This window comes from Alternaria ethzedia (assembly GCF_023757985.1).
Source record: "Alternaria ethzedia strain BMP 0044 chromosome Unknown scaffold_39, whole genome shotgun sequence".
In the NCBI taxonomy this organism is placed as follows: domain Eukaryota; kingdom Fungi; phylum Ascomycota; class Dothideomycetes; order Pleosporales; family Pleosporaceae; genus Alternaria; species Alternaria ethzedia.
In genome coordinates, this window is record NW_026056232.1 from 241,206 (window position 1) to 267,332 (window position 26,127).

Sequence of the window (26,127 nt, forward strand, 5' to 3'; positions counted from 1 at the left end):
GACGTGATGATCGGCGTTTCGGTGAGGCTGATGATCGTGAAGCTGCTGACGAAGTACTGGAAGATGATGATGATGAAGAGGCCGAGCGCGTTGAGTCCAATGAAGAGCGTGGAGAGACGTCTGTCGATTGGAGAGGTGTTGTGTTGGACATGTCAGACAGTTCGACGGCATCTTCTTGTTCTTGCCGATGTCGAATTGATCGTGCTTCGCCTTTGCGGAAGATGTGGGGTAGTTGTAAAAGCTCTGAGAATTGGAACATGATTGCTGATGCATCCCTACAATTGCGGATGACAAGCCGCCTTTTCAAGACCAGATCTCCTTTGTAGGACGGGGATATCAAGGAAAAGACTTCGTATCACAGTTCAACGCTAGAGAAGAAACGCGCAGCGAAAGCGGCAACATCTCCAGCTCTAGCCTCTGGCTTTACCTCCAAATTTCTCCATCTCGCTGTTCCTGCCAGTCTTTGTACGCGCAAAGACGGTGTTTTGCGCTGGATATCCCGCTTCCGTTGGACGTGTGACATTGTGTCATGTAGCAAGCCGGCGGCAGCTACGTAGGCTATTCGGCTCAAGTTGCACAACAGAGGATTTTCCTGGGGAAATACCATTTTGCGCCAAACACATTGCCTCTTGCGACTTTTCACTAGCAAAACTGAGACGGGCTGGACCTACTACAATTACGCCACTAAGGGTCGTTGGGAAGATCGGGAAAAGCTCTACTTTGGGAGGCTTCCAAGGGGAAGGAAAGGTATGCGACGCGTTAAATGACCCAAAGCGACGAAAATCACGGAAGTTTGTTCTCTGTCAGGTTCCGTTCATGACATCGGCACACCGCATCTCATTGTAGGCATGAAACCGCCTCCCACGTGGCATTAGTCACGGGTAGAGACCGCGGCAGCTTGTCACTACCCCCGGCGGGCCGATCAAGATGCATCATCTCGACGGGAAGAGTGCACATGAAGCGGAGGATCTACCCCAAAAAGGACTGTTAGACGCGTTTCTCGATCCCAACGGGATGTTCCAGTCGAGCAATATCGATGATGGCCGCGGATTTGGTCGATCGAACAGCCATATTCACGATCGATACTATATCGATACCCTCGGTAGACTACGATGAGCCTTCCACTGGGCGATGAAGCAACGTACGCTATAACAAAACGCCATACCCTCGGCGATTTAGGGTACAGTAGCAAAGCTTGGACATGTAACGTGTCGTACAAACCGTGTAAGTGGTTCGAGGACGCTATGGGTTTTTCTTTGCCGAGATGATTGGTACATCTGTGTTCCCACAAAGTATCGACAAAAACGCCACTGTTCCTAGCCTCAGCATCGTATACGTTTCGAACAGGAAAAATTGTCAGATAACGTGGAATCAGTGGGGATATGACGTGACCTTGGGAAAGCTACGCAGTAGTATGCTATGGTTTCATGAAACTGTCCAGTCAACGGCATGCTCTCCTTCGAAGCTACATCATAGTGCAACCCGTACACCACACCCGCGGCAGCCGCTATGGCTCTCGAGTCCCCGCCTTCCCCGCTGAAGGCTCCCGGAACTAGACCAGGTTGTCGGGAGATGACTCGCTCAAACTGTCGTACGCAAGGGATACACACACCAGCTTTTTGAGAAAGCGTTGCGCAAAAGCACTACTTCGCCACTGAAGACTTTGTATCGATTAAACGAAGGCATCAACAATCTCGGGCGGCTGCTGGATCGAAGACCCTTCCCCATACGAACCAATACGCGGTGTTACGTTCAAACTGCCGATGTGACACCACATACAGGACAGGCTGTCGACAGTATAAGCGTAGCGTCCTAGGACACATGCTCCTAAGTAAGCGTATCCAGAGTCCACCCACCTTGATCTGCAAGGACATAAAATGACGTAGAACATACTGAAGCCCTTCACCACTACACCACTACGAGCCGAAGGGTCACATGTGCAACCATCGATTGGACAGAAGAATCAGAAGAATAATATGCTAGTAATACTCCCCATCTCCTCGTTGGAATGCGCGTAGAAAGCAAGAAATGAGACGCAGAAAGCAATCGCTAATATGTATGAGGGATCTACGATCCGTAGATTCCTCCAGAATGTACTTTTCCCCGTCGCATTCACTGCGTTACCTTCCTACTTCCTGGAAGTCTGCATCAGCTTCGGGCTTCGTCGATTTTGCGGCAGCGAACGGATGGCGTCCTCAAACGTGGGTTTCGTTCTGCTCTTTGACGTGAATGGGCTTCTTGTCCCCGTCCACTTCCATGTTCTCAGGAGTGGATGCGCTAGAGAGCTCCTGGCTCTCAGACTTGATACTGTCTTGGCCGTCCATCTCAATCTTGACAAGCGCTCGCAAGCTAACCATAGACTCAATAATCTGCAGTGCGGTCCTATGATTGATCTGACCCTTAACATGCTGCCATAGTTCTGGATCAAGATACCCAGCCAGGGCGTCGATGACGAGGCCCTTCAGGTCCTTGGGCGCGTTCTCGTCCTTCATGGCGTGTTGGAAGACGACCTCGATGATGTCGTCAGCGGCGGGTTTCGTGCCATAGCCTAGCAGAGTTTGGAAAGAGGTACCGTCGGCATCGGCGCGCTCGATGCTGGCGTTAGTGGCGCTGAATAGCGCTGTGTGGCATTCTGTGGCGAGTACCCCAACGCCAATCTGTTGAGCGAGCTTCATCACAGCGTAGGTTTGTTCGGTTTCCATCAACGGAAACTTTCTCTGGTACATCCACTCCATGAGTGCTCGAACCGTGGACTCTTCAACATCGGGGAGTATAATGCGGTGCTGTGCGGCGGCCTTCAGAGCATCTTTCTCAGCATAGCGGATCTCAGCCTTGTTGATGGCGTGGAGTCGGGCGAAAAGCAGCGAGGCTACGGCGTGTACGGCCTGAGGCTTGAGATTCTCCAAACGGCTTGCTAGAGGCAAGTCCACTGCTGACTTCGGTACCACCTTCTTGACGTTCTTGGCGTGGGTTTCTCCTGCTACGGCGTCCATGATAACCGATTTGACGCCTTTGGAATATCCGAACAGAGGATAGTTGTCGTATGCCTTCATGATCAGAGGTTTGGCCTATGGGATGTTAGAGTTTGACTATCGAAAGCGGAAGTTGTGCAAGGAAGAGAACTGAACAGGCCTATAGCCTACGTGCGAATAGCCGTCAGTAACTGAGGCGATGTATCGTTAACATAGGCTTATGGTGCTCAGCTCTTCCACTAAACAGAACGGAATGGCCGCTGATGCTCGGGTATCTACATCCGGGGCATACTGACAAGACATACCTGCTTATCCAAGAGATTGGTTTCGAACTCCTTCGGAGTGACCTCGGGGAATACGTATTGGGCCAGCTCATCGCGGACCTTATCGGCTTTCTCGTAGTGGATCATGGTGGGCTTCGCTTTTTCGAAAAGATTGCTGAGCTGCTTGCTGTGGCAGCAAATCATCTCTTTGTGGAAGATAATCTTGGTCGCGAGGTCCGGACCGCATTCGATGTTGATAGGCGTTCGCATGAGCATCTGGGGCGGGGTGATATCGACGAGATCTGGAACGTGCGGAATTTCGATAAAGTCGTCGCTGTTATCCATCGTGGGTGGATGCATGGAGACAGCTGATCGTTCGGAACTGGTGGCAGTATCAATCGAGGCGCGCGACGGTGTTGCTGGAGGAGTAGTAGTCTTGGAGATATCCATCATGGAGTGACAGATAGTTGCAGCTGGTGGTCGTCAGCGTGCGAGACAAGCAGACTTGCTAAGGTAGGAGAGATGGAGGTAGAAAAGATACCTCGCAGTGTTTTATATGCTGGGCGCAGGTATTCGAGGTCACCGTCTCTCACCTCAAAGTAAAAGAGCCTGAGCAAAGGGTCCACCCGAAGAGAGCCTGAGATAGCAGTCACTTCGACATCACTAGGGATAGCAATCTACCAACAAGATAGAAGTGTAGAGGTGGACGGTGTTACTGACTGCTGCGTGGATGATGAAGACGGTCAAGATGGGTAATGTTCAATTCTAAAAGTGGTAGCCTGCCGCAGCAGTGTCGTGACATGGTATCGATGTATACTCCAAATCACCGCCAACTCCATTCCATGCTGTGATCAATCATGCCTAGCCGTTCGAGGATTATACTATATCTTCCTTCGTTTGCTCGCGGTGGGCAGGTCCTCTTCTTCAACCGATGGAGTACCCTCATTTCCCGCACGACCGCTGTCCCTCTCGACGTCCCTCCAAGTACTGACTAGGCCTTGTACTGTCTGAAACATGTCTCTCGCATCGTTCACCACACCGTCCTCTCCAGGGTTGAACATGACGGCGTTGACAAACATGCGCATGAGCTCCTTCTCCAGTTGCGCAGCGTTGACTATGGCCTTTGGCGGGACATTGTCAGCCGTCATAGGTAACTCTACGACGCCTCCCATGACACCGCCGGGGCTCCCTGTGGGATTATCCGACGCGGCTGCGGCTGCGGCAACTTGCTTTGAGCCCGTTGCGATCGCTTTCTTGATGGACGAGAGATCTGTAGGGCGCTTGATGATGTCGTAGTATCCTTCGGCATCCTTCGCGCGCACGGCGGTGTTGAATGTTGAGGCATGTTTGTGCGAGTTGATATCGTACATCATGGGTGCCGTCATGCGGGCGAAGTTCCGAGGCGCGACCAGCGTCTTGGGTGGGCCTGGGGTGCTGAAGGACGCATCGTCATTCTCTTCAAGAGAGGCCTCGCGGGCATTTCGTTTTCGACGTGATGAGAGTGATGAGGCCGGAGCTGCTCCACGGCGTCGTGTGGACATGTGTGACGGTGTTCCAACAGAACCTTCCTCTTCAGTGGGGTCCACCGAATTTCCGCGCTCTGACTTGATGCGACGACCAGCTTGCGACTCGTTGTCACCTGCTACTGTGTCGGTATGCGAGAGGATGGACCGGCTTCGACTTCGATCCCGCACAGAGCCACCTGCTCGGGAGGAGGCTATGCTGCCGGGCCTTGTTCGTTTCGCAGGAGCTTTTCTCCGTGAACGTCCGGACCGCGTCTCGGGCTCTAGTAAAGAGTCGTCTTCTTGGTCGTGGTGATGAGAGTTTTGTGGTGTCTCGACGTCTATCGTGGACTCTTGCTCTGCGTCTTTGCCTTTGCCTTTTGTCCGCGATTTGCGCTGCGTCTTCGTCTTTGGTGGTGTCTGTTTTGGCCGGATCAGCGGCGGTACGTCGTCGAGAGGAAGCACTTCGGGACGCGGGCTCGCAGAGCTTCCCGGTGTCCCAGTAAAGCTCGATCGTTTCCAAAGACTCTTGGCTGACACGGGGGTCGCTAGAGCGCTGTGCGGAGAGCGCGGGTTCATCGGCGTGGAGAAAGACTGTCTCGCCTGGATGACGAGGGGATGCATCTGAGGCGCGCCTGATCTGCCGGTGCCGGTGCCGGGAGTCTGTATGTTTGCTCTGGGCTGCTGCCGATTGCTCGCAGGTGTGGAGACCTGAGGGTGGTGCGGCGGCACGGCGGCTTGATGGTGGACGCGCGAGGGGTCTTGCGGCGCAACTTGGAACGGTGGAAGCATGAAGCCTGCCTGGGGCGGTGGCTGGGCCATTTGCGGTTGCAGCGGGTGGTAGGGCTGGTGACCGGGAGGGGGATAATGCGCCCTCTGCTGTTGCCCATGGTGAACCCCGGGTGAATGAGGCCCTGAAGGTTGCTGCATGGGGAACTGCTGGTGTGGAGGGTATGGCGGTTGGGAGCCCGGTGGCCCATACTGAGGCGCGCCATTCATCGCGTAGTTCTGACCTGGCTGGGCTTGGAACTGAGGCCCAGGAGACCCCAGCGCTGGTGACGGCGGTTGCGGAGGATGGCCGGCATTCTGGTGCGAGCCTGGCTGGGGCTGTATGTTCTGGGGGTAGTTGTAGTTGGCGTGAGGTTGCGGCGGGTGCTGGAATCGCGACGGTGCATGTGGCTGACTTGGATTTGGCTGCGGTGTCGAAGGCGTCCGTCGCCCATCCGAGGGAGGATGCGGCTTCTTGCGCTGGGATGGCGAAGCGTGTCCGTTCGGGTGTGGTAGCGCGGATCCCGGCTGTTGTTGAGATGGATCTGGGGAAGGCGCGATGGCGGGCGCTCCACGCGTGCCATTCTGGGCAGGCGTGGGGTTCGCATTCGGCTGCAGCGTCTTTGGGGCGAGATGCGGCGACTTCCTGGGCAGCGTAGGGCTTCGCGAGGTCGGCGTTCGTCCGCTTGCTCTCTCGCGCAGCTGCTCGTCCCACTCTCCGCGCTCGATGCCTTGGATGTCGCGCTGCAGTCGCTCGTAGCGCTCCTCCTCTATCCGGATCTGCTCCGTGATCTCATATCGATAAGACGCGTAGAGCTTCGTGACGAGCTTCGGGATCAGGTGCTGGTGCTGCAGCGACTCCTGCACCGTCGGCAGACTTGGGCTATGCCTCTTTCTCTTGGCCGGGTTCGTGACTTCCCCGTTGGGGCCATCGCTGTCGCCGCCCTGCTCGTGCTCGAGCTCCCGCTTCAGACGCTCGAGGTAGAAGTTGCGCAGCGCATCGGGGCTGAGGCGGCCGGGCTGGAAGTACTTGTGGGCGGCCACGTCGGGGTGCTTCTTCAGCACGTCGGAGATGCGCCCGAAGACGGACGGGGCGACACCGTAGGCATGCAGGCACTGGAACAGCAGCAGCGACTCGAGGTTGGTGTAGGCGGAGCCGCTAGTATTCATCCCCCAGGCGTGTGCAGCGCGAGGGCGATGGGCCTGGGGCGGAAGGGGAGCCACGGCTGCGGGCGCGGGCGCGGTGGGCGGAGAGGCTGCTACGGCGGGCAGACGGGCATCGCATGCGAGAGTCGTGATGGGCGCGGCGGGCGGGGAAATTGAGCGAGATGGACGGGGGCTTGGTGGTGTCGAGGGAGATTGTCGCAATGTCGCAAATTGTCGTCGGGGTTTCGCAGCCCAGCCGCCTGAAGCCCCCATCGGGCGCCCCCGGCCACAGCCAATCAGGCGCGTCCGGCCTCACGTCGCCTCACGCGGGCGCGGGGCCAGAACCAGACCTGACAGCGGGCCCTGATGTACTGCGATACTTTGGGATAGCACAGCTTTATAGCCCTATATGCCTCCACGTCCTGCTGCACCTGCACCTACAACGTCCTGTCGTTGTCGTTGTGCCCGTATCGTCGGCCATTCTTCGTCGGGCACTCGGGAGCGGCGCTCAAACTATCATTGATCCCTCGCTCCTCCAAGCTCCACCTCCGATCTACGCCCAAATTAGCTTGGGGCATAGGCGTCCCCTTTTCCTAACATTGCAATCGTCCCTCCCTCTCTATTCCAGGGTCGCCATATTATGCTCCCTCCCCTCCACCCCAGGTCTGGCTGAGTTGCATGAAACATCTTTGATCCGCTGAGCCACTTGCCCATATTTGTCTACTCTTGTACAGCCCATAAATATATCCACCGTCCCCGAGCCTCCCCACGCCGCCTGCTTCTTGCATAACCCGCTCCTGCTCCCCATCCCATCACCATGACTTCCTCGTACCCTGCACACTCGGCCACCATGGACGACCCAGACCAAGGCTGGAAGCCAAACAACCGCCCTCAATCGTGAGCTCTCCCGGCGCTAGCATAGCTCCCGCCTGTCTGAGACTGACCACGCGCGCAGCACCCTAGCCCGCAACTTCATGTCGGAGCTCGACAGCCTGTTCAACTTGGACGAAGGTCTCGCGACCCTGGACAAGACGGTCCTGGAGAAGTACGGCCCGCCCTCTTCACCGCTACTTGGAGCCCGCTGACAGGCGCGCAGGAAGCAGGCAGTCACGACCCAGACCAAGGAGCTCGAGGCCCTCGAGGCCAGGCTCAAGGCCGCCGAAGAGCGCCTCAACCAGGCAAAGAGCAACTCGCCCCCAGCCAAGAGCGACACCCAGCGCGAGCAAGACGCCGCTCGGTCACAAGGGGCCGCCAGCCCCCTTGCCTCAAAGTCCCAAAACATGCCAGGTGCGCTACCAGAGACACCGACTCCTACATCGACTACCAGTGCTGACTATGTCCTGGTAGAGAGGCCGCTGTCCGCCAAGCCTGAGACCTCATAGTTCTACCTCTTCATACGATACCACGATACCCCGGCATTGCGCCCACATCCATGTACACTGCTTGATCTCTGCGGTTGGGAGACTGCATCTTGGAAAGGGGCATATACTTTATAATCGACGATGGCATTTTCACTTCTGGTTGGCGACATCTCTTGGTGCTGCATGTCTTTCTTTGGATGGGTTAGCTGCGAATGCTACATAAACTTCATCTTCTCTTTCCGTTTCCTTTGTGGTGTTTTGCTCAGTCCGGCTATACGGCACTAACTCCGTAGCTTCGAGCACAGGCCTTGTGTCTCGTTACTCCACGCGCTCGACTCACCACCTGGGCAACAACTCACCGAACAGTCAGCAGCTCAACATGGACAACGTCACAGAGGCAGCGCTCACCGAATCTTTCGACAAGCTTGTCTCTGAAGGTGTCATTGTCTACGGCCCCAATGACTCTATCAAATTCGAGCACGAAGGCTACCCGGTAAGCTAGTCCAGCAACGGCAACAGTCACACCAGTCCTTACTCACACCCTGGCCAGATGGAGTTCCGGATCTGTCCAGCACTAGCAACCAAACCTCACACCGTAGGCGCCACGAACCATGCCTTTGACAAATCACGAAAATATGGCCCTGGCAGCGACATGTTCTGTCCAGACGAGCGACTCAACATCACACAACTCAACGGCACGCACGACCTAGCACTCAACCTATTCTGCGTCGACAGGCCGCAACTACTCATGTTGACTCTGGACTCGTACAAGCGTCAGTACGAAGCCCTTGACCTAGATGACTTTGATGTCATGTTGCAAGTGTTACGAAAACTTCCAAACTTATACGTCATCTTCAACTGTGGGGAGAAGGGTGGATGCAGCAGGATACACAAGCACCTCCAGGGCTTGAGAGGGCCGCCACATGCTTTCGACCACATCATGTCATCTCTTACCGACTCATCAAAGAAGGTACCTTTCCAGTTCTTTGTCCATGAGTTCAGTCATGGCTTCTCGAATACGCCCGCTTCGACTGTTCTTGATGTGTACAAGACATTCATTGCGCGGTGCCGCACGCTCATGGGCACGTGTGAGGAGGAAACACCTCCCCATAACGTCATCATGTGGGCCGATCGTCTCGTGGTCGTCCCACGTCGCAGAGGGACCACAGAGGGAGCGAGCGCGAATGCTGGAGGCATGCTAGGAAGCGTATGGATATCGGAACAGAAGCATGTGGACGAATGGTTGAGGCTCGGCTACGCGAATGTGTTGAGAGAGCTGGGTGTTCCAAGTGGTTGAAAGAACGCGGTGGTGTTGTTCGCATTACACGCATACGAGCACGTTATTATTGGGGCGCATCCAGGCTTGTCAATCTTCATCCTCCTTCCCATCCAGGCACTCGCTTCGCTAAGGTACTCACCACCCTGCGGTATGTCGCCATGCTAATGAGCACCACGAGATCACGTACCTGGCATTGCCTAGACTTTGTATTTGGCCTATCTCGTAGCCAAGACAAGCCAGCGTAGTCTCCGGAACCCGCACCTGCCTAATGCGATAAGCTCAACGCCTCCGCGCCAATCACACTCTCCTACCCACGTCGTCCAGAGAACATGCCAAGTGATGCTGTATATTAAACCACCGTCCAGATCTTGATGTGGAGTTCCGAATTCCTTGGACTGCTAGCCTCCCGCGCTTGCATCATCTACGTTGAGCTCCTTCGAGTGTACATCTCCCGTGCTTGCAGGAGATCAGCCAGGAGTACGGGGTGAGTACCTGCCTAATCGATGCGAGACTTGGGGTAACAGGTAGGACGGTTCCCGCGGTACTACGTACTGGATGGGAAGGTGGTTTATGGGCTTGTGTGACGGTTACACGACTTAAAAGCAGGCTCTCTCCCCAGCATCATACTGCACTGCACTGCACAACTGTCGTTGCATTCATTGCCTATCATGAAGACCACCATTCTTACCTCGGCGCTCCTTCTTTCCTCCACGGCGCTTGCCACTGTCGTCCCAAGGGCTGGCAAGAAGGTCGACTACAATGGTTTCAAGGTACTACGTGTTGCCAGTACCGATGCTGTAAAGGCAGAGATCGAGAGCTTGGCTGCACACATCCTCAACCCTGGCACATCTGCCGAGTTGGATGTCGTCGTTTCACCAGAGAATGTCGACGCCTTGACTGCCTTGGTGGCTGAGAGCAAGGTGCTGAACGAGGATGTCGGTGCAGCGCTTGCCGAAGAGGGAGAGATGAGCGTTTATGCTGGTTTGTGGAGAGTCTCGTTAGTGCGACGACATCTACTGACCATATCTAGTCCCTAGCGAAAGCTGGTTCACTGCATACCACCCATACGCCGACCACATCCAGTTCCTCCGTGACCTGCAGGCTGGATACACTGGCCAGTCCGAGATTGTCACTGTGGGCACCTCAGTCCAAGGACGAGCCTTGACTGGTATCCACATCTGGGGTAGCGGTGGCAAGGGCTCCAAGCCTGCCGTCATCATTCACGGCAACGTTCACGCACGAGAGTGGATTACCTCCATGACCACCGAGTATGTCAGCTTTTGTGAGACCCTGAGATCATCTACTAACACCACCCAGGTACTTCGCGTGGCAACTACTCACCAAGTACGGCTCGGACGCAAACATCAAGTCCCTCGTCGACAAGTTCGACTTCTACATCACACCCATCGCCAACCCAGATGGCTTCGTCTACTCCCAGACAACCGACCGTCTCTGGCGCAAGAACAGGCAAACTGTGAGCGGCAACAGCTGTGTTGGCCGTGACATCAACCGTAAGTCCTCTTTCACCTTCACAGATGCGTACATCACTAACGCCTCTTCAAGGTAACTGGCCCTACAAATGGGAAGTCACAGGCGGAGCCTCCACAAACCCCTGCTCAGAGACCTACAAAGGCGTAGCAGCCGGCGACGCCCCCGAGCTCCGCGGCTTGAAAGCGCAAGTCGACTCGCTCAAAGCGTCGCGCGGTATCCGTCTCTACCTCGACGTGCAGTACGTCTCCAATCTCCCACCAACCCTCCCACTCCAAACAACCAACCAACTAACCACACCCCCAGCTCCTACGGCCAATACATCCTCTGGCCCTACGGCTACGACTGCAACCTCCGCGCCGAAAACGACGCCCAGCACCGCTCCATCGCCACCCGCGCCCAGTCCGCTATCCGCGCCGTCTCCGGTACTGCTTACACCATTGGCCCTAGCTGCGCGACTCTCTATGCTACAACTGGTTCTTCGACGGATTACACTGATGTTACGGGTAATGCGACGTATTCTTACACGTACGAGTTGAGGGATAAGGGCACGTATGGGTTTACGCTGCCGGCGAATCAGATAAGACCGACTGTGTTGGAGACTTGGGCGGGGGTTGCTAGTATGCTTAGGGATGCTTAGGGTGGGGGGTGGTTGTTGGGGTTTTGGATGAATTGATGTATTGAATTCATGTTTCACAAGATCACTATTTCCTCTACATATGACGGGGGCGTGCTTCGCGGCATCACAAAGTCCTGGATCAGACCTATTGCGCTTGCCCGTACTCGCTGACGGTACTCCCAAGGTTGAGTACTGCTCGACGCGCATCTTGACTCACTCGTGCCACTGTCTAGCTGCGTCATTGTTGGATTATTCAGAGTTAGGCAGTGGCTTCGATTCCTGTGGGAAATGATGAGTTTCTTGGAGATGCGATGCTTCTATCTGTCGTATAGTATCTCCTCGCGTATGAGTCGTATGAAATGCGGTTCTTGGAGATGCGACACTTCTCTCTTTCGCAGAGCATCTCCTCGCGTATGAGTCGTATAAAATGCGGGAGGTGTGGTTGGCTCGCCGTCTCTGGGTCGCCTTCGTGCGGGATAGGATCTCGTCACGACTGCACGCCAGTGCCAGGTTCAGCCGCAAGTTGGTAGGTGCGGGGGCGGAGATACCTAGGTAGGCAGGCACGTTGTGGGTAGCGCTGGGGGTAGAAGGTTTGAAGCGAGGGGGCACCTTGTTCAAGGGAGAAGCCGGACACCTTTTCCTATCACGCAACACACCATATCTTGACTTTTGACACTGGTAGCTCGGAAGCCATGTAGTCTCAAACGGGCGAGGAGCTGTTGTCAGTACGCCAAAGAGGTTCTTGGAGATGCGACACTTCCCTCTTTCGTAGAGTATCTCCATGCGTATGAGTACACCAAACAACATATTACCAAAGGAGCTGAACACTTTGGAGCCTACATTGAGATAACCCGGGCAAATTGGGTGGCGCAACATTAACGCATGCTCTGGATTGCTTGTTTTTTCCCTTGTATGAGGTGGGGCCAAAAACCTCCAATGTACACAACCAAAGTTCCCTCGCGAAAGAGCGCGAGAGACAGAGAAGGTGGGGCTAAAAGGGTGGGCGCCTAATCGTGGGGGCGGTTGAATGTCTATTCTTGTAAACACCATGCGCCAGCCCGGCGAATGCTGAATAGATAGAGTGGGTCTTTAACTCAGACTGCGGTCTGGTCCTGGTTCGGGCTAGTTATTAAGATGTTACTCTGGTATACGGTATGATTGCGATAACTCTGATGATGTTCGCTGAAGTGTGGTGCGGCGAACCCTCCCTAGAGTGTTAGATCAATGCAAGCGATTGTGTACCGAAGTAATTTTGGTCCTCGCTCTATTGGTCCGCGTTCAAAGCCGAGCGTGCCAAGTCCTGTTGAATCATACATCTGGCTGCGCTCCGGACACGGGCCGCCTGAAACGTCACATCTTACTTGCAGACGGCAAGAGACCAACGAGAACAACCCTCCCAGAGTCTTGTCAGCATGCATCAATCCCTACTCCTCAGCCTTGCTCATCTCACGATACGGTCCAACAGTTCGACCGAACTACGAATCGTCACAAACTTCTCAAGCGCTTGCATCCTTGAGGCGCTATGGAGAATACCAGAGAAGCCACACATCGTGGAATCCAGCTTCAAGCCGGAGGAAACGGCCATCACGAGATGGAAACTCAGCAATTGCTGCCATTAACATCGACAGCGCATTCCAGAACGAATACTCACAGATCTCATCGCGCATTAATCTCCAATGTTTCTTGTGTAAGCTCTGTGGAGCCTGGCGGCGAACGAAAGTATTCATATGGCTTTATCTTCACTGCTCGTCCTAACACACACGCAGAACCACAATGGATGCCTTTTGCGCTACGCTGGTACTTTATCACCACCGCTGCCGGGTTTTCTATCACCTGCGCAGCCATCACGTTCGCATTGTATCGGTACTCACATAACAACAACGGGCTGTGTGCTGAGGATTCAGCAATACCGGGCTGGAAGTTCATACCCACGCTGATCGCCGTCGTCTATACACAATTAACCGGAATCATACTTGGTGCTGTGAAACGGACAGGACCTTTTGCAAGAATGGGCAAAACAGACGGACGTATTCCAGTTGCACGTTATACTTTACTCGAAAAGGCTAAGCCATGGTGGACAACTCTTACTCGAGGATTTCAAAGGCGAAGAAATGGCGGATCATGGAATTGGATTACAATCCTCTCATGCAGCACCTATATCCTGGCCATACTTGGAATCTCACCGATGTCTGCTGCACTACTGAGAACAAAAGAGATACACCAAACAAGTCCGGAGACACTTGCACGACTTGAAATGCGCAACGGATTGATGCTAGAACCTCGAGCTGAGCGAGATACGTATCTGCGAACTATGGGCGCGATATTCCAAAATTATAGCTCCTCCCCCTGGATCACTGACGACTTTGTCATCTTACCGTTCTGGCCACAAGATTCAGTTGATACTGGCTCACGTTGGGACTACAAGGTTCAAGATCCAGGAACTTGGGAGGCAAACACGACTGTTTTCCACGCCGATTTAGTTTGCGCCAAACTGGATATGAAGAAGAAGGACATGTATCTCCGGCATGCACCCGAAGGATGGGAAGAAGAGCCTGAAAAGAAGTTCTATCAAGCATCTGTTCTCCTAGAGTCCAATGAGGGTTGCCAGTTTAACCTCACTGTCGACGTGGAGTATCACGTCCTTACTACGGATTGGATTTCCTGGAGCGACATCAACAACATCACATCGGAAGACTACCCCATGTCAGATGCTATCGTTCAATCGAATGAACACTGCCAAGAGAATGAGATTATCATGATGAGTACGCCGTGGTGGCCCAGACAGGATATCACGCCGACCGAAAAATTCCTACAAAACATGACGATGCTTGCATATGCATGTCATACAAGCCATAGCATGGCCACCATCCCAGCTCGTGCCACAGCCTCATCAGGGACATTGTCCGTCGAGTTCGATGAGAATATTTTCCACCAAATTGGCACGCCAGTTCCCCCGACCGTCCTTGACTTACTCGAACTACGCAAGGCTTATACGGACATTAAATGGAGCGATTTCGTCCCCCACGAGACCAAGACTTCTGACATCGAGATCGACTTATATGATGTTCCCTTTACGGGCCCAGCGGCGATCTTGGGTGAACCATACAACTTCAGTATCCCACGAATGATGGCTGATTCTCAATTGCCTGTGGTGGCTGCTCAATTCCGACGTCGCTTCTTCGCAGAAATTGTTGGTGGTTCTCTGCAACGCGCGGAAGTTTTAGAAGAACTTTCTACGACTGGTCATCGACTCGGATCTGTCCGGACAGTGCTAGTTAGCGGGCAAGCCGCGTGGATTATATGTGCTCTGTTACTCATCTGTTGCTTCTTTGTTCTAGGCATCCTGTGGGAGACGCGAGCGGCTAAGACAACTCTAAATATCTACCAAGATCCCAGTACACTGTTGGGTACAAGTATATGGGGCAGCGGTGATGCGATAGTGTTGCGCAATTTCACCAAACTCGACCTCGCCACAAGAAAGACATTGAAAGAAGAACTTGCTGGAAAAGTCTTCTATTCCAAGCATGGCAGCCTTCGAGAAAATGAGGCTAACATCCAGGACGATGATGAGAGTACGTACCTATGGAACCGTTGGTGTATCTTCTGACACATGGCAGAAAAAACAAGAGTGCAGTCCTATGACATCGCACCTGTATTACCCATGCTACGCCTACGAAACCTGGCTTTTCTCATACTTTACATCCTCGCTCTTCTTGCTGGAATCGCAGTGCTTTACGTGTATGCGCGGAGGTCAGAACTTCATCAGGCTTTCTTCACCTATCGCGCCAACATCAAGCTTCTCGGTCATTCAAACACAGTATCGCCCTTATCTGTCATCCCGACTTTGCTTGCTATTGTTATCACGCTCTGGTGGGAGTCCGTTGACACCACTTGTAGGACGGTACAACCTTACATCAGCATGCAACATGATGCCAAGCGTCCTTCTCAGGGCATCGCATTATCCTATCTATCATGGTTCTGGCTATTCGCATCGTTGAAAGCTTTAAAGCACCGACATTGGCTGCTTTCGCTTGTTACAACGACGACGTTTCTGCTCCAAGCTCGTAAGTGCACATTCCAAGACTAGGCTGTAACTACAACTAATAGCTGTGATCAAGTCACAATCGCCATGTCCGCTCTCTTTGACTCGGGTAATGGCGTCTTGACTACCTCCTCGGAAATGCCCCTAGCATTGGAGCTGCGCAGTGTTCCATTCGTGCAACAAATATCGGTAAACAGAGATCAATCTACCTGGCTGTTCAACTACACCATCGACGAGAAAAGTTTCTCAAGCGACCTTGGCGACTTGGTGTGGGACAACCTGCAGAGCCTGTCAAAAGACTGGATGTACACCGCTATTATACATACTGCGCTAGAGGGCCCCAAACCAGTGTGGAGCCAAGACGATTGGAGTTTCATACCTGTTTCTTCCGGTGTGGAAGGCTTCGCCTCAGCCGAGAACAATAGTCCAGCAGGTAGGAGCGACCGCTCCGTGGAGAGCCTGAGAGTCCAAACTTCCGCGATTCGTGCTCGCCTGGAATGCAGTGCTGTCGAGTGGCCCACAAACACCAGCCTGTGGCTTATGTCGCAGAACGATGGATATGGACGTAACATCACTGGACTAGACAACTATTACACTATAGCACGAGTCGTTGAAGATCCCAATTCCACGACTTGGCTTTCTACTCAAGGCAGCATTCCACCGTGCTGCGCCAATCTCACTGGAAACGCAACGTACAATCCAGCCGCAGTTGCTTATTGGACGGAGAATTGGCAGGAAGTCTCTGACCCCGAGGACAGTCGCGGTTATGGTACATCTGGAAACTTTACAGTCAAATGGATCCGAGGCCCTGGAAAGGTTGAACGAGTCATTAAGGGTAGGCGCCGTAAGCCGGATGTATACATGTTTGTGTTTCCGGAGCCGCCCGCTATACAGGCATTGAACTGCATGCCTATCTTTGAGTCGAGCCAAGCGGAAGTTACGGTGGAGCCCAAAACCGGTGTCGTACAGCACTACCGCATCCTCGACATTCCTGTTCGGGAGGATGTCGCTTGGTCTGATACATCTCAATGGCGCAACCCTTACGAAGACGCTCATTATACCAATTTTAACATCCATCATGACCCTGACTTTGAGGTCAATAGCTCTGAATGGAGGGCTAGCAGTTTCAAGTCTTATGACTACAATATAAATACAACTACCAGGTGAGTTAGACTATAAACATGGCAGTCGTTCCATCTAACAGATCACTACAGTTAAGGGCCCTTGTTCGTGCAATGGCTCTTGAATGCCGCAAACATCGATGGGCCTTCCTCTAAGAATCCACCCCGAACATACGAGAACCACCCAAGCCCCAACCCTCAATATTCAGATGGCAGGGCCTTCAATATGCGAGATAACACAACTGGTCTTAATCTCGACTTCATGTCGTACGCCGCTTACGCACAAGTGGGATTTGATCCTACCGCCCTACTAGATCCGGAAGTCTTGGCTAAAACATCCTCGACTGTCTTCTCAACCTTCTTTCAACACTTTGTCAACAGCAATCTGTCTCGCGAATCCGGCGGTTATGTTTATCAACCCAGGGGCACGAAGCTCAAGATCAATTCTCCAATGGACGACATGCCAATCCAGTACATGCCTGATGGTTCCATAGCGCCAAAGTTCGAAGACATTGTCCGCAACACCAATGCAACAACAACAGCGGAATTAAGCACCCAGGTCGAAGTTCTTCAGATGAATCTCGTCGCGTTCTGGATCGCCACAGGCATCCTGATCTGGCTTATCATTACGATTATCATTCTCGGATCCGTGCAAAGAAAATACTACGGCGGTATGATGCGCAACATCGAATGCATTGCCGACGTGCTGGTTCTTATCGCTGGAAGCGAACGTCTGCTTGAAGTTATCAGAGAGAAGGGCTATGATGCTATAGTCAAGGAGGACAAGATGTTGACGCGTATGGGATGGTTTCGAGACGCTGATGGAACCATGCGATGGCGGATTGACTTGGTTGAGGAGAAGCAAGTTAAGGTGCAGCCCATTCGTTTGGGCCCTGGGTATACGCCCGTAGTGGATGGCGATGAGGATTGCGACGTGAACGCTGTGTCTAATCGCAGCGTCTCTCCACTGGAGCGCGACGACGAAGGCTATGTAGATGCTGTGTCGGGCGCTGGCGTCACCAGGTCAAGATGAAGTCAAGTCAGCCGCCCGCGGACAATTTGTCAAACTAATTGACGCTGCTCGTCCGGCGTCTACGTACCAACAAGTCCGGACACACCATTTTGTGACGCTGCCGGTTTCTTGAGACAGGAATGCATGAAATGCTTCCGGTTGCCCTGACTTTGTCGCGAGTGGGCCCGGAGTTTGGTATACAGTATGGCAACGAATGCAAAGCGATTCATGGAGAAGAGATGAGGAAGAAGGCTGTCTCATTGAGGGAGCTTCAGCGAGCGATAAGATAACGCGTTAGATCATGAAATGTTTTGGAACTTAGGCTAGTGTCACGGAGCACCTCTGCATCCCTTCATCATTGACCCAGTGCATCGGCTGTTCCTTCGGGATTGGACTCGGACTCCAATCTTGTTCCCTCCTCGCTAAGCTCATTAATTTCAGGATACAAGTCTCGGAACCATTCTCGCATCGTCTCTTCCCGCTTCCGACCCTTTAGTACCGGTGGTTCTGGTTTTAATGATAGCTCACGCAACGCATTCATCCACCGCTTGTCGTACACTACCCGATGGGACTTTCTGTCCTTCTCTTTTCCATCGTATTCGGACCATTCCTTGTACAGCTCGGATTCAGATTTGCTGGGTCTGAACTCATGCAAGATGGCCTCACTGTCGGCGTTCGGACTTGACTGCTGCTTTGAGTCACACCGCTTGCGCCAAATGTAATGTGGCAAGCCACCTTCCCGTCCATGGGGGTCTTCGTCGAGCCCTTGGAGATCATAGCCGGGTAAGCATCCAGCGCCATTTGGGATCCGCTTTTGCAACATGCGAACCGTCCAGTGGACTTCAATGGCCAACGTCCTCTCATCCTCTGGGGGTTTTTGTTTTCCGACGGCATGCTGCTTTTGCGCACCAGAAAGAAGATTGCGAACTGTGCTGAAGAGACTGCCGACCGCGGACATACATCGAATCGCAAGGGTTCGATGAGAGGCGGGGTCATATGTGAGCGTCCAGTATGGGCCGCGTGGGCGCACAAATGTACCTAGCCAGGGTTTCCACTTCAAAATTTGCCATAGTCCCCTATGCGAGGGCTGGAGGTACCCTGAAAGAATTAAGCATCGTCACACGGATATGATTTTCGCAAGTAGCACTGGGCAACTCACCTTTGGCTGAGCTGCAGGTAGTATAGACTGGCTTTTCGGTCTCATGGTATTTTCCCATCACCCAATCCTTGGAGCGATGCCACAAGCTAGGATTGAGCTTCGAATTAATCGCCAGAGGGACGTGATACCCAAATATCGCGAGGCTGCTGAATCGTGCGCTGGAAGCGCTGCTTATCGCATCGACCATCCAAAGGAATGGCAGCATAGATAAACCCGCATCCTCATTGCCTCCACCTATATCGAAATGGCAGCCAACGAACAAGCATTGTCGCACCGTCCGCGTTTTCTCTGTATGCGCTTCCTCGTAACCTCTACGGTAGGGCATGGGTTCGAATTCGAAGCGCCTTTCGTGGATAGACATCGCATGGAACGCCGATTCGACACATTTGGGTACTATGTCCGATACGAAAGAAAACTCAGGTGCCCAGATGTGCAAACCCATGGCACTGACGGTATCCCATTCTGCCAGGACCTTAATGCCGGGTTTGAAGAGAAAATTATTACTCTCAAGATCATCGACAAGCTTGTCGAGCTTTTTCTTGTCCGCTTCTGATTTCTGCTGTTTCCACATAGTGAACAGGGTCTCTAGTAAAGCAAGACCGTGACGTCGCAGAAGACCCACTTTGTCGATGAAAGCGGCCAGGCATCGAACCGTGAATCCTCCTCGGGAGAAACCAACGAGAATGATCTCATCCCACGTATCAGGCTGTTGAAGGTAATGAGCATGGCAGCTGTAATTCTGACAGATAAAGTAATACGCGTTGAGGATGTTGCCAGCTAGCCCTACAGCTTGTTAGATCATGACATGCACGTGGGAATTGGTTTTGCACTTGCCTTCGCCGAATGCTCCCTGAAACACATTGCCGATAGGAGTTGCAGTAGTACCGACACCACTGCTGTAGTATACTACATGTGGCTTTTTGTTCTTTGTTTCACGATGTAGACACCGAGCTAGCCGCCCCACGTTCGTTACAGGGTATTGAGTACCGGCTGCGTTGTTCCAAGTGCCATCACAACAGACGACGATACATTTCCCTGTGGGCTTCTTAACAACTTTCGGCGGGATCATTCCATGGTATGACACTCTCTCTATCACAATCTGTGTAGATTGCTTGTCTACAGAGTCAATGTGAGGTATCGGAATGAGCAGCTGAACAAACATCTGGCCTGTTTCGGTATCTGTGTATATCTGTATGTCATCATTGTCGCTGGATCCGTTATTATCGTCGCTTTCATCTATAATGTTTGCTTGTTCCACCTCTTCATTGTTGTTCATGACTTGCTCAGTACATGGCTCTTCCAGCATGCTGAATTGTCCCGTAACAAACTGCTCGTGCATTCGTGAGTGGTCTGCAGCCATTCGGGAAACTGCAGACAGCGTCGGCGGCTGATCAGTATGAGCATCCGACGGATCGGTATCCAAAATCACCGCGCTGGTCCCTTTGGGAAACATGGTAAGGACAAAAGTGCGGTAAGGAGGACTTCGGGGTGTTCGTTGCGTGGGTGTGAATCTAGTTCGTGTATTGGTGATGCAGCTAGCGGAGCCTGTGGTATCCCTACTGATCTTGACATCTGCAGGAAAGATCAATTGACGGAGTCTTTTGTAGAGCAATGCGACAAGTATAGAGAAGTCAATATCGGAGGGGGGCGATCGAATGTCGAATGATAAAGGTAAGAAATGAACAGCACCGCAGGCCACGTTTCTCGCAAGCATATATAGCACTCCGGCTCACTATAGCAGGAATGCTATTTGTTGGCTACCAAATGCAAGCCATCTTGGGGCCACAGCTCCTCATTTCCATATTGAGCTGAGAAAAGGTCTCAATGAACTCAGCCTTGGGCATGATACTGCCATTGAACGGTGGCCCGAAGTGTGCCAAGACACACGATTGGTCGACCAAATGTGCTCTTCGCATACGCAGTCCATTTGCGGATATATCGAAGCCGCCCGCATAAGCCACTCCAATGATATCTTGTTGTCAGATAAGTGATGGTTGCGGGCTGAAGTTGGGTACTTCGCCTGGAGCTTGACGATTCGATGCAAATATCGAGTCTGCCGTGAAGCTGAAACTGATAACACATGCGGCGAGTATGCTGACATGTTCTTGAGTCCCACGAATGATAGATGCAGTCCGTTGCATGGCTTTCCGAAGTTGCATTGAGCGGGAAAGCGCGACACCTCCGGTTCTTAGGAAAGCTCGCCGGGTCTGAGGAATGTTGATTTCAACTGGAGACGCATTTTTTTTGAATGATCTAGTAGAGTTGAAGCTTCATCAGTGCTTCTGTAATCGAGTGATGTTGAGTCTGCGCAGCAGTTTCATCCGCGGTTGTGCGCTGAAGCCGGCACATTTGCCACTCTGGCGATCGCCAGCCTGGCGACTGAGCTTCCAGCTAGCTCCGGTGGAGCGAAGGGCCAACGCTAAGCCAAGTCCGGCGAAGAGTCACACGGATTTGCATGGAGTATGGGTCAACGCCTAGCAGTACCGCGATAATCAATTGCCAGTAGATGTAAGGCGTTTATTACCGTGTTCAATATCGCAAGACGCCCCCGTGCGTCTGACAATGCATGCAAGTCTGAGTTAGAGGCGCACTCTGTTTATTCTGTACGCATGCAAATGAGCTCTGTTTGCGACCATGTCTCAACGATTCAAAGAAGCCTTGAAGTTCGCCCAATCCCTTGATGGTGCGCTCAGTCTAGTGGCAAGTCATTGGGAAGGCCAATTCGTGTGAAGGCGCGGGAAAGTGGCCCAGTGAGTTACAGCATTAAGCACCTAGCTAGTGTTGCATCCTTACTGCAAGAAAGAAAAAAAGATTGCGGCAAAACAGTTGGTCCAAGGAAATACGAGCAAATTACAGTATTTGACCGTGAATGATCCGCTGTCTCACCGTAAGTGGCACAAATCTAATGTGTGAGCCGACTTGAAACTCTGCGTAAGAGCCAGACAATTGACCCACATAGCGGCCAAGATGAGGAGGTGGAAGATCTGATGTGAGCTGCCAAACAAGTCGAACTTGCCGGGAGCAAACCGTTCGGGAGGCCCAGTCTGCATGTGATGGTCAGTTCACGTACATCTTCAAGCCCATGAGTCAATGATCCCACTTACTGCGAAGATGAAAGTGCCTGTCGCATACAACGAAAGCTCGATCAGATACCACTTCATCCCCATGTAATCGAACATGTACCTGGACCCGTGAAGACCGACGCCATGAAGTAGAGGAACGAAGGCTGATAGTCCGAAGAGGAAGAAGGCGACAACTCTCAGAGTGCGCCAGCGCAGGGTCCTGAACTTCGGTATCGAGATCAGAGCAACGCAGGCCGAGCCCGAGACGATGGTCTAGGGAACGTATTAGCATATCACCGACCGATTTGCGCAGGGTCGCTCACAATAACCCAGTGTAAGATCTGGAACGCCGGCTGGCAGATGAAGAAGTAGTAGATAGCCGCAACGAATGTGCCAGCGATGATGACGGCAATGCCAGTCAGGTCCATCACATGCCAAAACTGTTCCACCTTATGCGAGTGGGGTTGCATCAGGTGGTAGACAGCACTGGAGAGCAGACAGAACTCGCAAGAGAAGAAGAAGAAGGTGAACATGACATAGTCCGCCGGTAGAACGTTGTGATACTCTGGGTTGGCCAGGATCCGCATGTAGATGTATGCGACAGGCCATACCAGTATCGCGCCGATCAAGTGGGTGTATATGTTGCAGGTCTCGTTGTGTAGGTACGTCAGGCTGAGGAAGATGGCCTTGTAGTCTGGCTTTTCTGGGCGATAACCGGTATGGATGAACTCGTTGTCTCGCGACCACTCTTGGATTTTCTCGTAGGTGAGGAGCTTGGGCCGTCTTGAGGCGTGAATGGGTTCCTTCTCCATGGTGCCCATATTGGCGGCTGGCGGTGTCGGTTTCTAGTCAGGACTTTCGTCGGGTGGCTCTTCTGTGTGCTCGGAAGTGCAATGGCTGGAAGGCGATAGTAAGATCTGCGCCTAGATAAACTAAAGCACAAAAGTCTGTAGTTGACTGGGAGATTCGCTTCTTTGACTCAGAGTTGGGCCTGGTCTTGGTCCTGGTCCGGGCTGATGATAGAAGTTGTACTCTGGTATGCGGGATGATGGTGATAGCTTGGAGGACAAATGCTCGTAGCCTTTTTGCACGATGGATTGGATTGAGAGCTCCATAGTGACATTGATACTCCTTGATCAATTGCAAACGCTGATGCATTCCACGCGCAAACACGGGTGACGGGTGACACCGAAACTCGCGAGAAGTCATGCCGCATTGAGCAATTGCTGTATACACACCATTACTACTTAGCATCTGATCATGATGAAAGACGATATACACATCTGTTTTATCTGTTGGAGGATACGACATGGGTTATGGCCAGCTTTGGTGTTGACGAAGAAAGAGTGACGCGTTGGCTCGAGGTTGGGCAACGCGCACGGGCGGGCGTCAACCCCGCCGAGGTCAACACCAATGGACTCGCGCCCATCCAGCGCGCCAACATGGCCACTCTACACCGCGAGCGCGTCGAACACGCGTTGAACGAGCTGCTGGTCCGCATCGTGCCTGAAGATCCCAATGAGAACGAAGACGAGGCCAACCAGCGCTTCGAAGATGCCTACGAGTTTGCCCTCGACGAGCTCACGACTGCGGGCGACGCTTCACTCGTTCCCGACGTCCAGCACATCGCCAGCCTGATAGACCGCAAGGGTAATCACAGCGAGGTGAATCACGCGTCTTTTGCTAATATGTGACAGTTTCGGGCCCCAACAACGACCAGCGCAAGAGCGCGCGTCTGCATAACCTTCTCTCGCGCCTAGAAACCCAGAGCGTCCTCGACCAGAAATGGCGCATGCTCTACTTTCTCTACAACCTCTCCGACAACGCCGAAGCACCGCATGAGCCGCCGCCCGCCCAAGATACCCGCAGCTTCTCGCGCGAACCGACGACGCCTTCCAAGCGCCCGAGCGTCGCAGCCTCCTCCCACGCCATCCAAGACGCCTTTGCAAAGCCCGGCCTCGCCCAGCTGCCTGTGAATGCCGGCTCACCAAAAGCACCGACATCTACACGTCCAGCTTCGATAGCTGAGAAGCCAGAGAAGCGCAGACGGCCTGACACCGCCAAGGAGCAGCAGCAAGCCAATGGCGGACATGTGGAAAAGGCAGAGACAGGGCCCTCTGAGCCGACTTTGCTGCGGGAGCTGCCTTTTACGCTCCAAGGCTACTCATCGACAAACCTCGCATTCCCCTCGTCGACCGCCCTCAAGCTTCCCACGACCCTTCCGGTACCCATCGTCAGCCTGTTACACACCCTCGCTGAACCCGCGATACTGTACAAAGGCTTGGCCGAATTCGTCGAGGCGAGCGATGGCGGCCTAATTGAGCAGAGCTTCCGTGCAGCTCTAGCCAAAGAGCTAAGGGCATACCTGGGCCTGGTCGCGACCTTGGAAGGACAAATCAAGAGAGCGCTGGCACAGCTGAACGAGGCATCAACACCTCAGGGCGTCAGCAAGGCCGGTGTCACCCTCAAGCGATGCGTCATCTGGATAAGAGAACCGACCATGGGCTTGCGTTTGATGAGCTTGATGGTCGAGGAATCCAAAAGCAAGAAGGGCGGCGAGCTGATTGCCCTCATACATTCCTTCTCCCTCAACCACGGCGATCCGTACGTCATGAACTTTGCCGAGCGCCTTCTCTCCGATGTCACGCGACCCTTCTACGACATGCTCCGGCAATGGGTCTACGACGGCGAGCTTGCCGATCCCTTTGGCGAATTCTTCGTCTCGGAACAGAGCGAGGATGATATACTTGAGGCGAATGGCAACGAAGGAAAAGGTGGCGCTACGAGCGTCTGGGAAGACAAATACAGGCTGAACGACAAGATGGTCCCCACCATCGTTACCGACGACTTTGCCAAGAAGGTCTTCCTCATCGGCAAAACCCTCAACTTCATTCGCTATGGCTGTGGAGACGCAGCATGGGTCGACACATACTCCAAAGAGGCGTCCAAGGAGCTCCAATACGGCGACACCGCGAATCTCGAGCGCTCTATCGGTGACGCATACAAGACCACCATGGCTCGTCTCATCGACCTGATGGGGAACAAGTTCAAGCTGTTCGACCATCTGCAGGCTCTCAAGCAGTATATGCTGCTCGGCGCTGGCGACTTCATTGCCGTCTTGATGGAATCACTCTCCTCCAACCTCGATCGGCCAGCCAACACGCAATACCGCCACACGCTCACAGCCCAACTCGAACATGCCGTTCGCAACTCCAACGCCCAATTTGACACCTCAGATGTACTGCGTCGCCTCGACTCACGCATGTTGGAGCTATCACATGGCGAGATCGGATGGGATGTCTTCACGCTTGAATATAAGATTGATGCGCCTGTCGATGTTATCGTCACGCCATTTGGTTCCAAGCAATACCTCAAGGTTTTCAACTTCCTGTGGCGCGTCAAGCGCGTCGAGTTCGCTCTTGGTTCAACGTGGCGTCGATGCATGACTGGTGCGCGTGGTGTTCTCGGCACCGTAGCCGATAAACTCGGTGCGGATTGGAAGAAAGCTCGCTGCGCAATGGCTGAGATGGTTCATTTCGTCAACCAGTTGCAGCACTACATCCTATTCGAAGTCATAGAGTCATCGTGGATCGATCTACAGAGAGCGCTCAACAAGCCGGAGAGCACGCTGGACGACATGATTGAAGCGCATGCGATATACCTCAACAACATCACGCGCAAAGGTCTTCTCGGAAGCTCTAGTATCGACTTCACAGGGCAGCTCCATGAGTTGCTGAAGACGATGCTGGCATACAAGGATGCGGTGGATGGCTTGTACTCATTCTCAGTCGCTGAGTTCACGCGCCGACAGGAGCACGCGGCCAAGATCGAGACACGTACAGCAGCAGGTCGGTGGGGTCTTTCTGAGAAAGATCGCTCATCTTCAGATCCCTTCGCTCCCTCACACTCTCGTGCGGCTTCTCGCCAGGACGAGTCGCCTTTCCCACCCCCGCTCCTCAAGATCGGCATGACTGGTTCGGCCGAAGATGATGTTCTGCCAGCGCTACAAAAGCGTTTGAGTCAGTTGACGGAAGACTTCCGAGCAAGAATCAGCATCCTGCTCGGAGATCTGGTGCATTCGCCTGACGGTGAATTGAAGATGCTGGCTGTGAACATCAACTTCAACGATGTGTACAAGCCGGAGCGAAGACGTAGGAAGGGTTCGCAGAGGCGAGAGAAGGAAAAGGAAACGCCCAGGGTTGCACCTGCCGCTGGATGAGGTGATGCATAAGACGGCGTTCGATGCGATATTTGATACCCGACTACTTGATACCATCCGTAATACGATCTTTCTGTGGAAGACAGTTTCGGCAGTTTCTTGTGCAAAGCGTGA

The 26,127-nt window shown here is 53.2% G+C and overlaps 9 protein-coding genes across 9 annotated transcripts; 5 read left to right on the forward strand and 4 right to left on the reverse strand.

The window, feature by feature from the left end:
* Positions 1–2,195: 2,195 nt before the first annotated feature.
* Positions 2,196–3,685, reverse strand: J4E87_009839 (uncharacterized protein; the record flags this gene model as incomplete). Its single annotated transcript, XM_049381413.1, has 2 exons — positions 2,196–3,068; positions 3,278–3,685. 2 exons carry the CDS (start codon positions 3,683–3,685, stop codon positions 2,196–2,198), a joined length of 1,281 nt encoding a protein of 426 aa, XP_049228907.1.
* Positions 3,686–4,116: 431 nt separating this feature from the next.
* J4E87_009840 (uncharacterized protein) lies at positions 4,117–6,675 on the reverse strand (the record flags this gene model as incomplete). The annotated part of the gene is made up of 1 exon (XM_049381414.1): positions 4,117–6,675. The coding sequence occupies one exon, from the start codon at positions 6,673–6,675 to the stop codon at positions 4,117–4,119; it is 2,559 nt and encodes an 852-aa protein (XP_049228908.1).
* Positions 6,676–7,468: 793 nt separating this feature from the next.
* On the forward strand, positions 7,469–8,033 carry J4E87_009841 (uncharacterized protein; the record flags this gene model as incomplete). The annotated part of the gene is made up of 3 exons (XM_049381415.1): positions 7,469–7,548; positions 7,607–7,696; positions 7,748–8,033. 3 exons carry the CDS (start codon positions 7,469–7,471, stop codon positions 8,031–8,033), a joined length of 456 nt encoding a protein of 151 aa, XP_049228909.1.
* Positions 8,034–8,209: 176 nt separating this feature from the next.
* Positions 8,210–9,309, forward strand: J4E87_009842 (uncharacterized protein; the record flags this gene model as incomplete). The annotated part of the gene is made up of 3 exons (XM_049381416.1): positions 8,210–8,213; positions 8,306–8,505; positions 8,563–9,309. 3 exons carry the CDS (start codon positions 8,210–8,212, stop codon positions 9,307–9,309), a joined length of 951 nt encoding a protein of 316 aa, XP_049228910.1.
* Positions 9,310–9,959: 650 nt separating this feature from the next.
* J4E87_009843 (uncharacterized protein) lies at positions 9,960–11,419 on the forward strand (the record flags this gene model as incomplete). The annotated part of the gene is made up of 5 exons (XM_049381417.1): positions 9,960–10,272; positions 10,322–10,559; positions 10,609–10,802; positions 10,855–11,020; positions 11,086–11,419. 5 exons carry the CDS (start codon positions 9,960–9,962, stop codon positions 11,417–11,419), a joined length of 1,245 nt encoding a protein of 414 aa, XP_049228911.1.
* Positions 11,420–13,583: 2,164 nt separating this feature from the next.
* Positions 13,584–17,594, forward strand: J4E87_009844 (uncharacterized protein; the record flags this gene model as incomplete). The annotated part of the gene is made up of 5 exons (XM_049381418.1): positions 13,584–14,238; positions 14,293–14,970; positions 15,016–15,462; positions 15,517–16,603; positions 16,778–17,594. 5 exons carry the CDS (start codon positions 13,584–13,586, stop codon positions 17,592–17,594), a joined length of 3,684 nt encoding a protein of 1,227 aa, XP_049228912.1.
* Positions 17,595–17,928: 334 nt separating this feature from the next.
* J4E87_009845 (uncharacterized protein) lies at positions 17,929–19,644 on the reverse strand (the record flags this gene model as incomplete). The annotated part of the gene is given in 4 exon segments (XM_049381419.1): positions 17,929–18,671; positions 18,733–19,438; positions 19,544–19,628; positions 19,640–19,644. 4 exon segments carry the CDS (start codon positions 19,642–19,644, stop codon positions 17,929–17,931), a joined length of 1,539 nt encoding a protein of 512 aa, XP_049228913.1.
* Positions 19,645–21,614: 1,970 nt separating this feature from the next.
* On the reverse strand, positions 21,615–22,615 carry J4E87_009846 (uncharacterized protein; the record flags this gene model as incomplete). Its single annotated transcript, XM_049381420.1, has 3 exons — positions 21,615–21,776; positions 21,837–22,067; positions 22,118–22,615. The coding sequence occupies 3 exons, from the start codon at positions 22,613–22,615 to the stop codon at positions 21,615–21,617; spliced, it is 891 nt and encodes a 296-aa protein (XP_049228914.1).
* Positions 22,616–23,236: 621 nt separating this feature from the next.
* J4E87_009847 (uncharacterized protein) lies at positions 23,237–26,013 on the forward strand (the record flags this gene model as incomplete). The annotated part of the gene is made up of 2 exons (XM_049381421.1): positions 23,237–23,444; positions 23,492–26,013. 2 exons carry the CDS (start codon positions 23,237–23,239, stop codon positions 26,011–26,013), a joined length of 2,730 nt encoding a protein of 909 aa, XP_049228915.1.
* Positions 26,014–26,127: the final 114 nt, after the last annotated feature.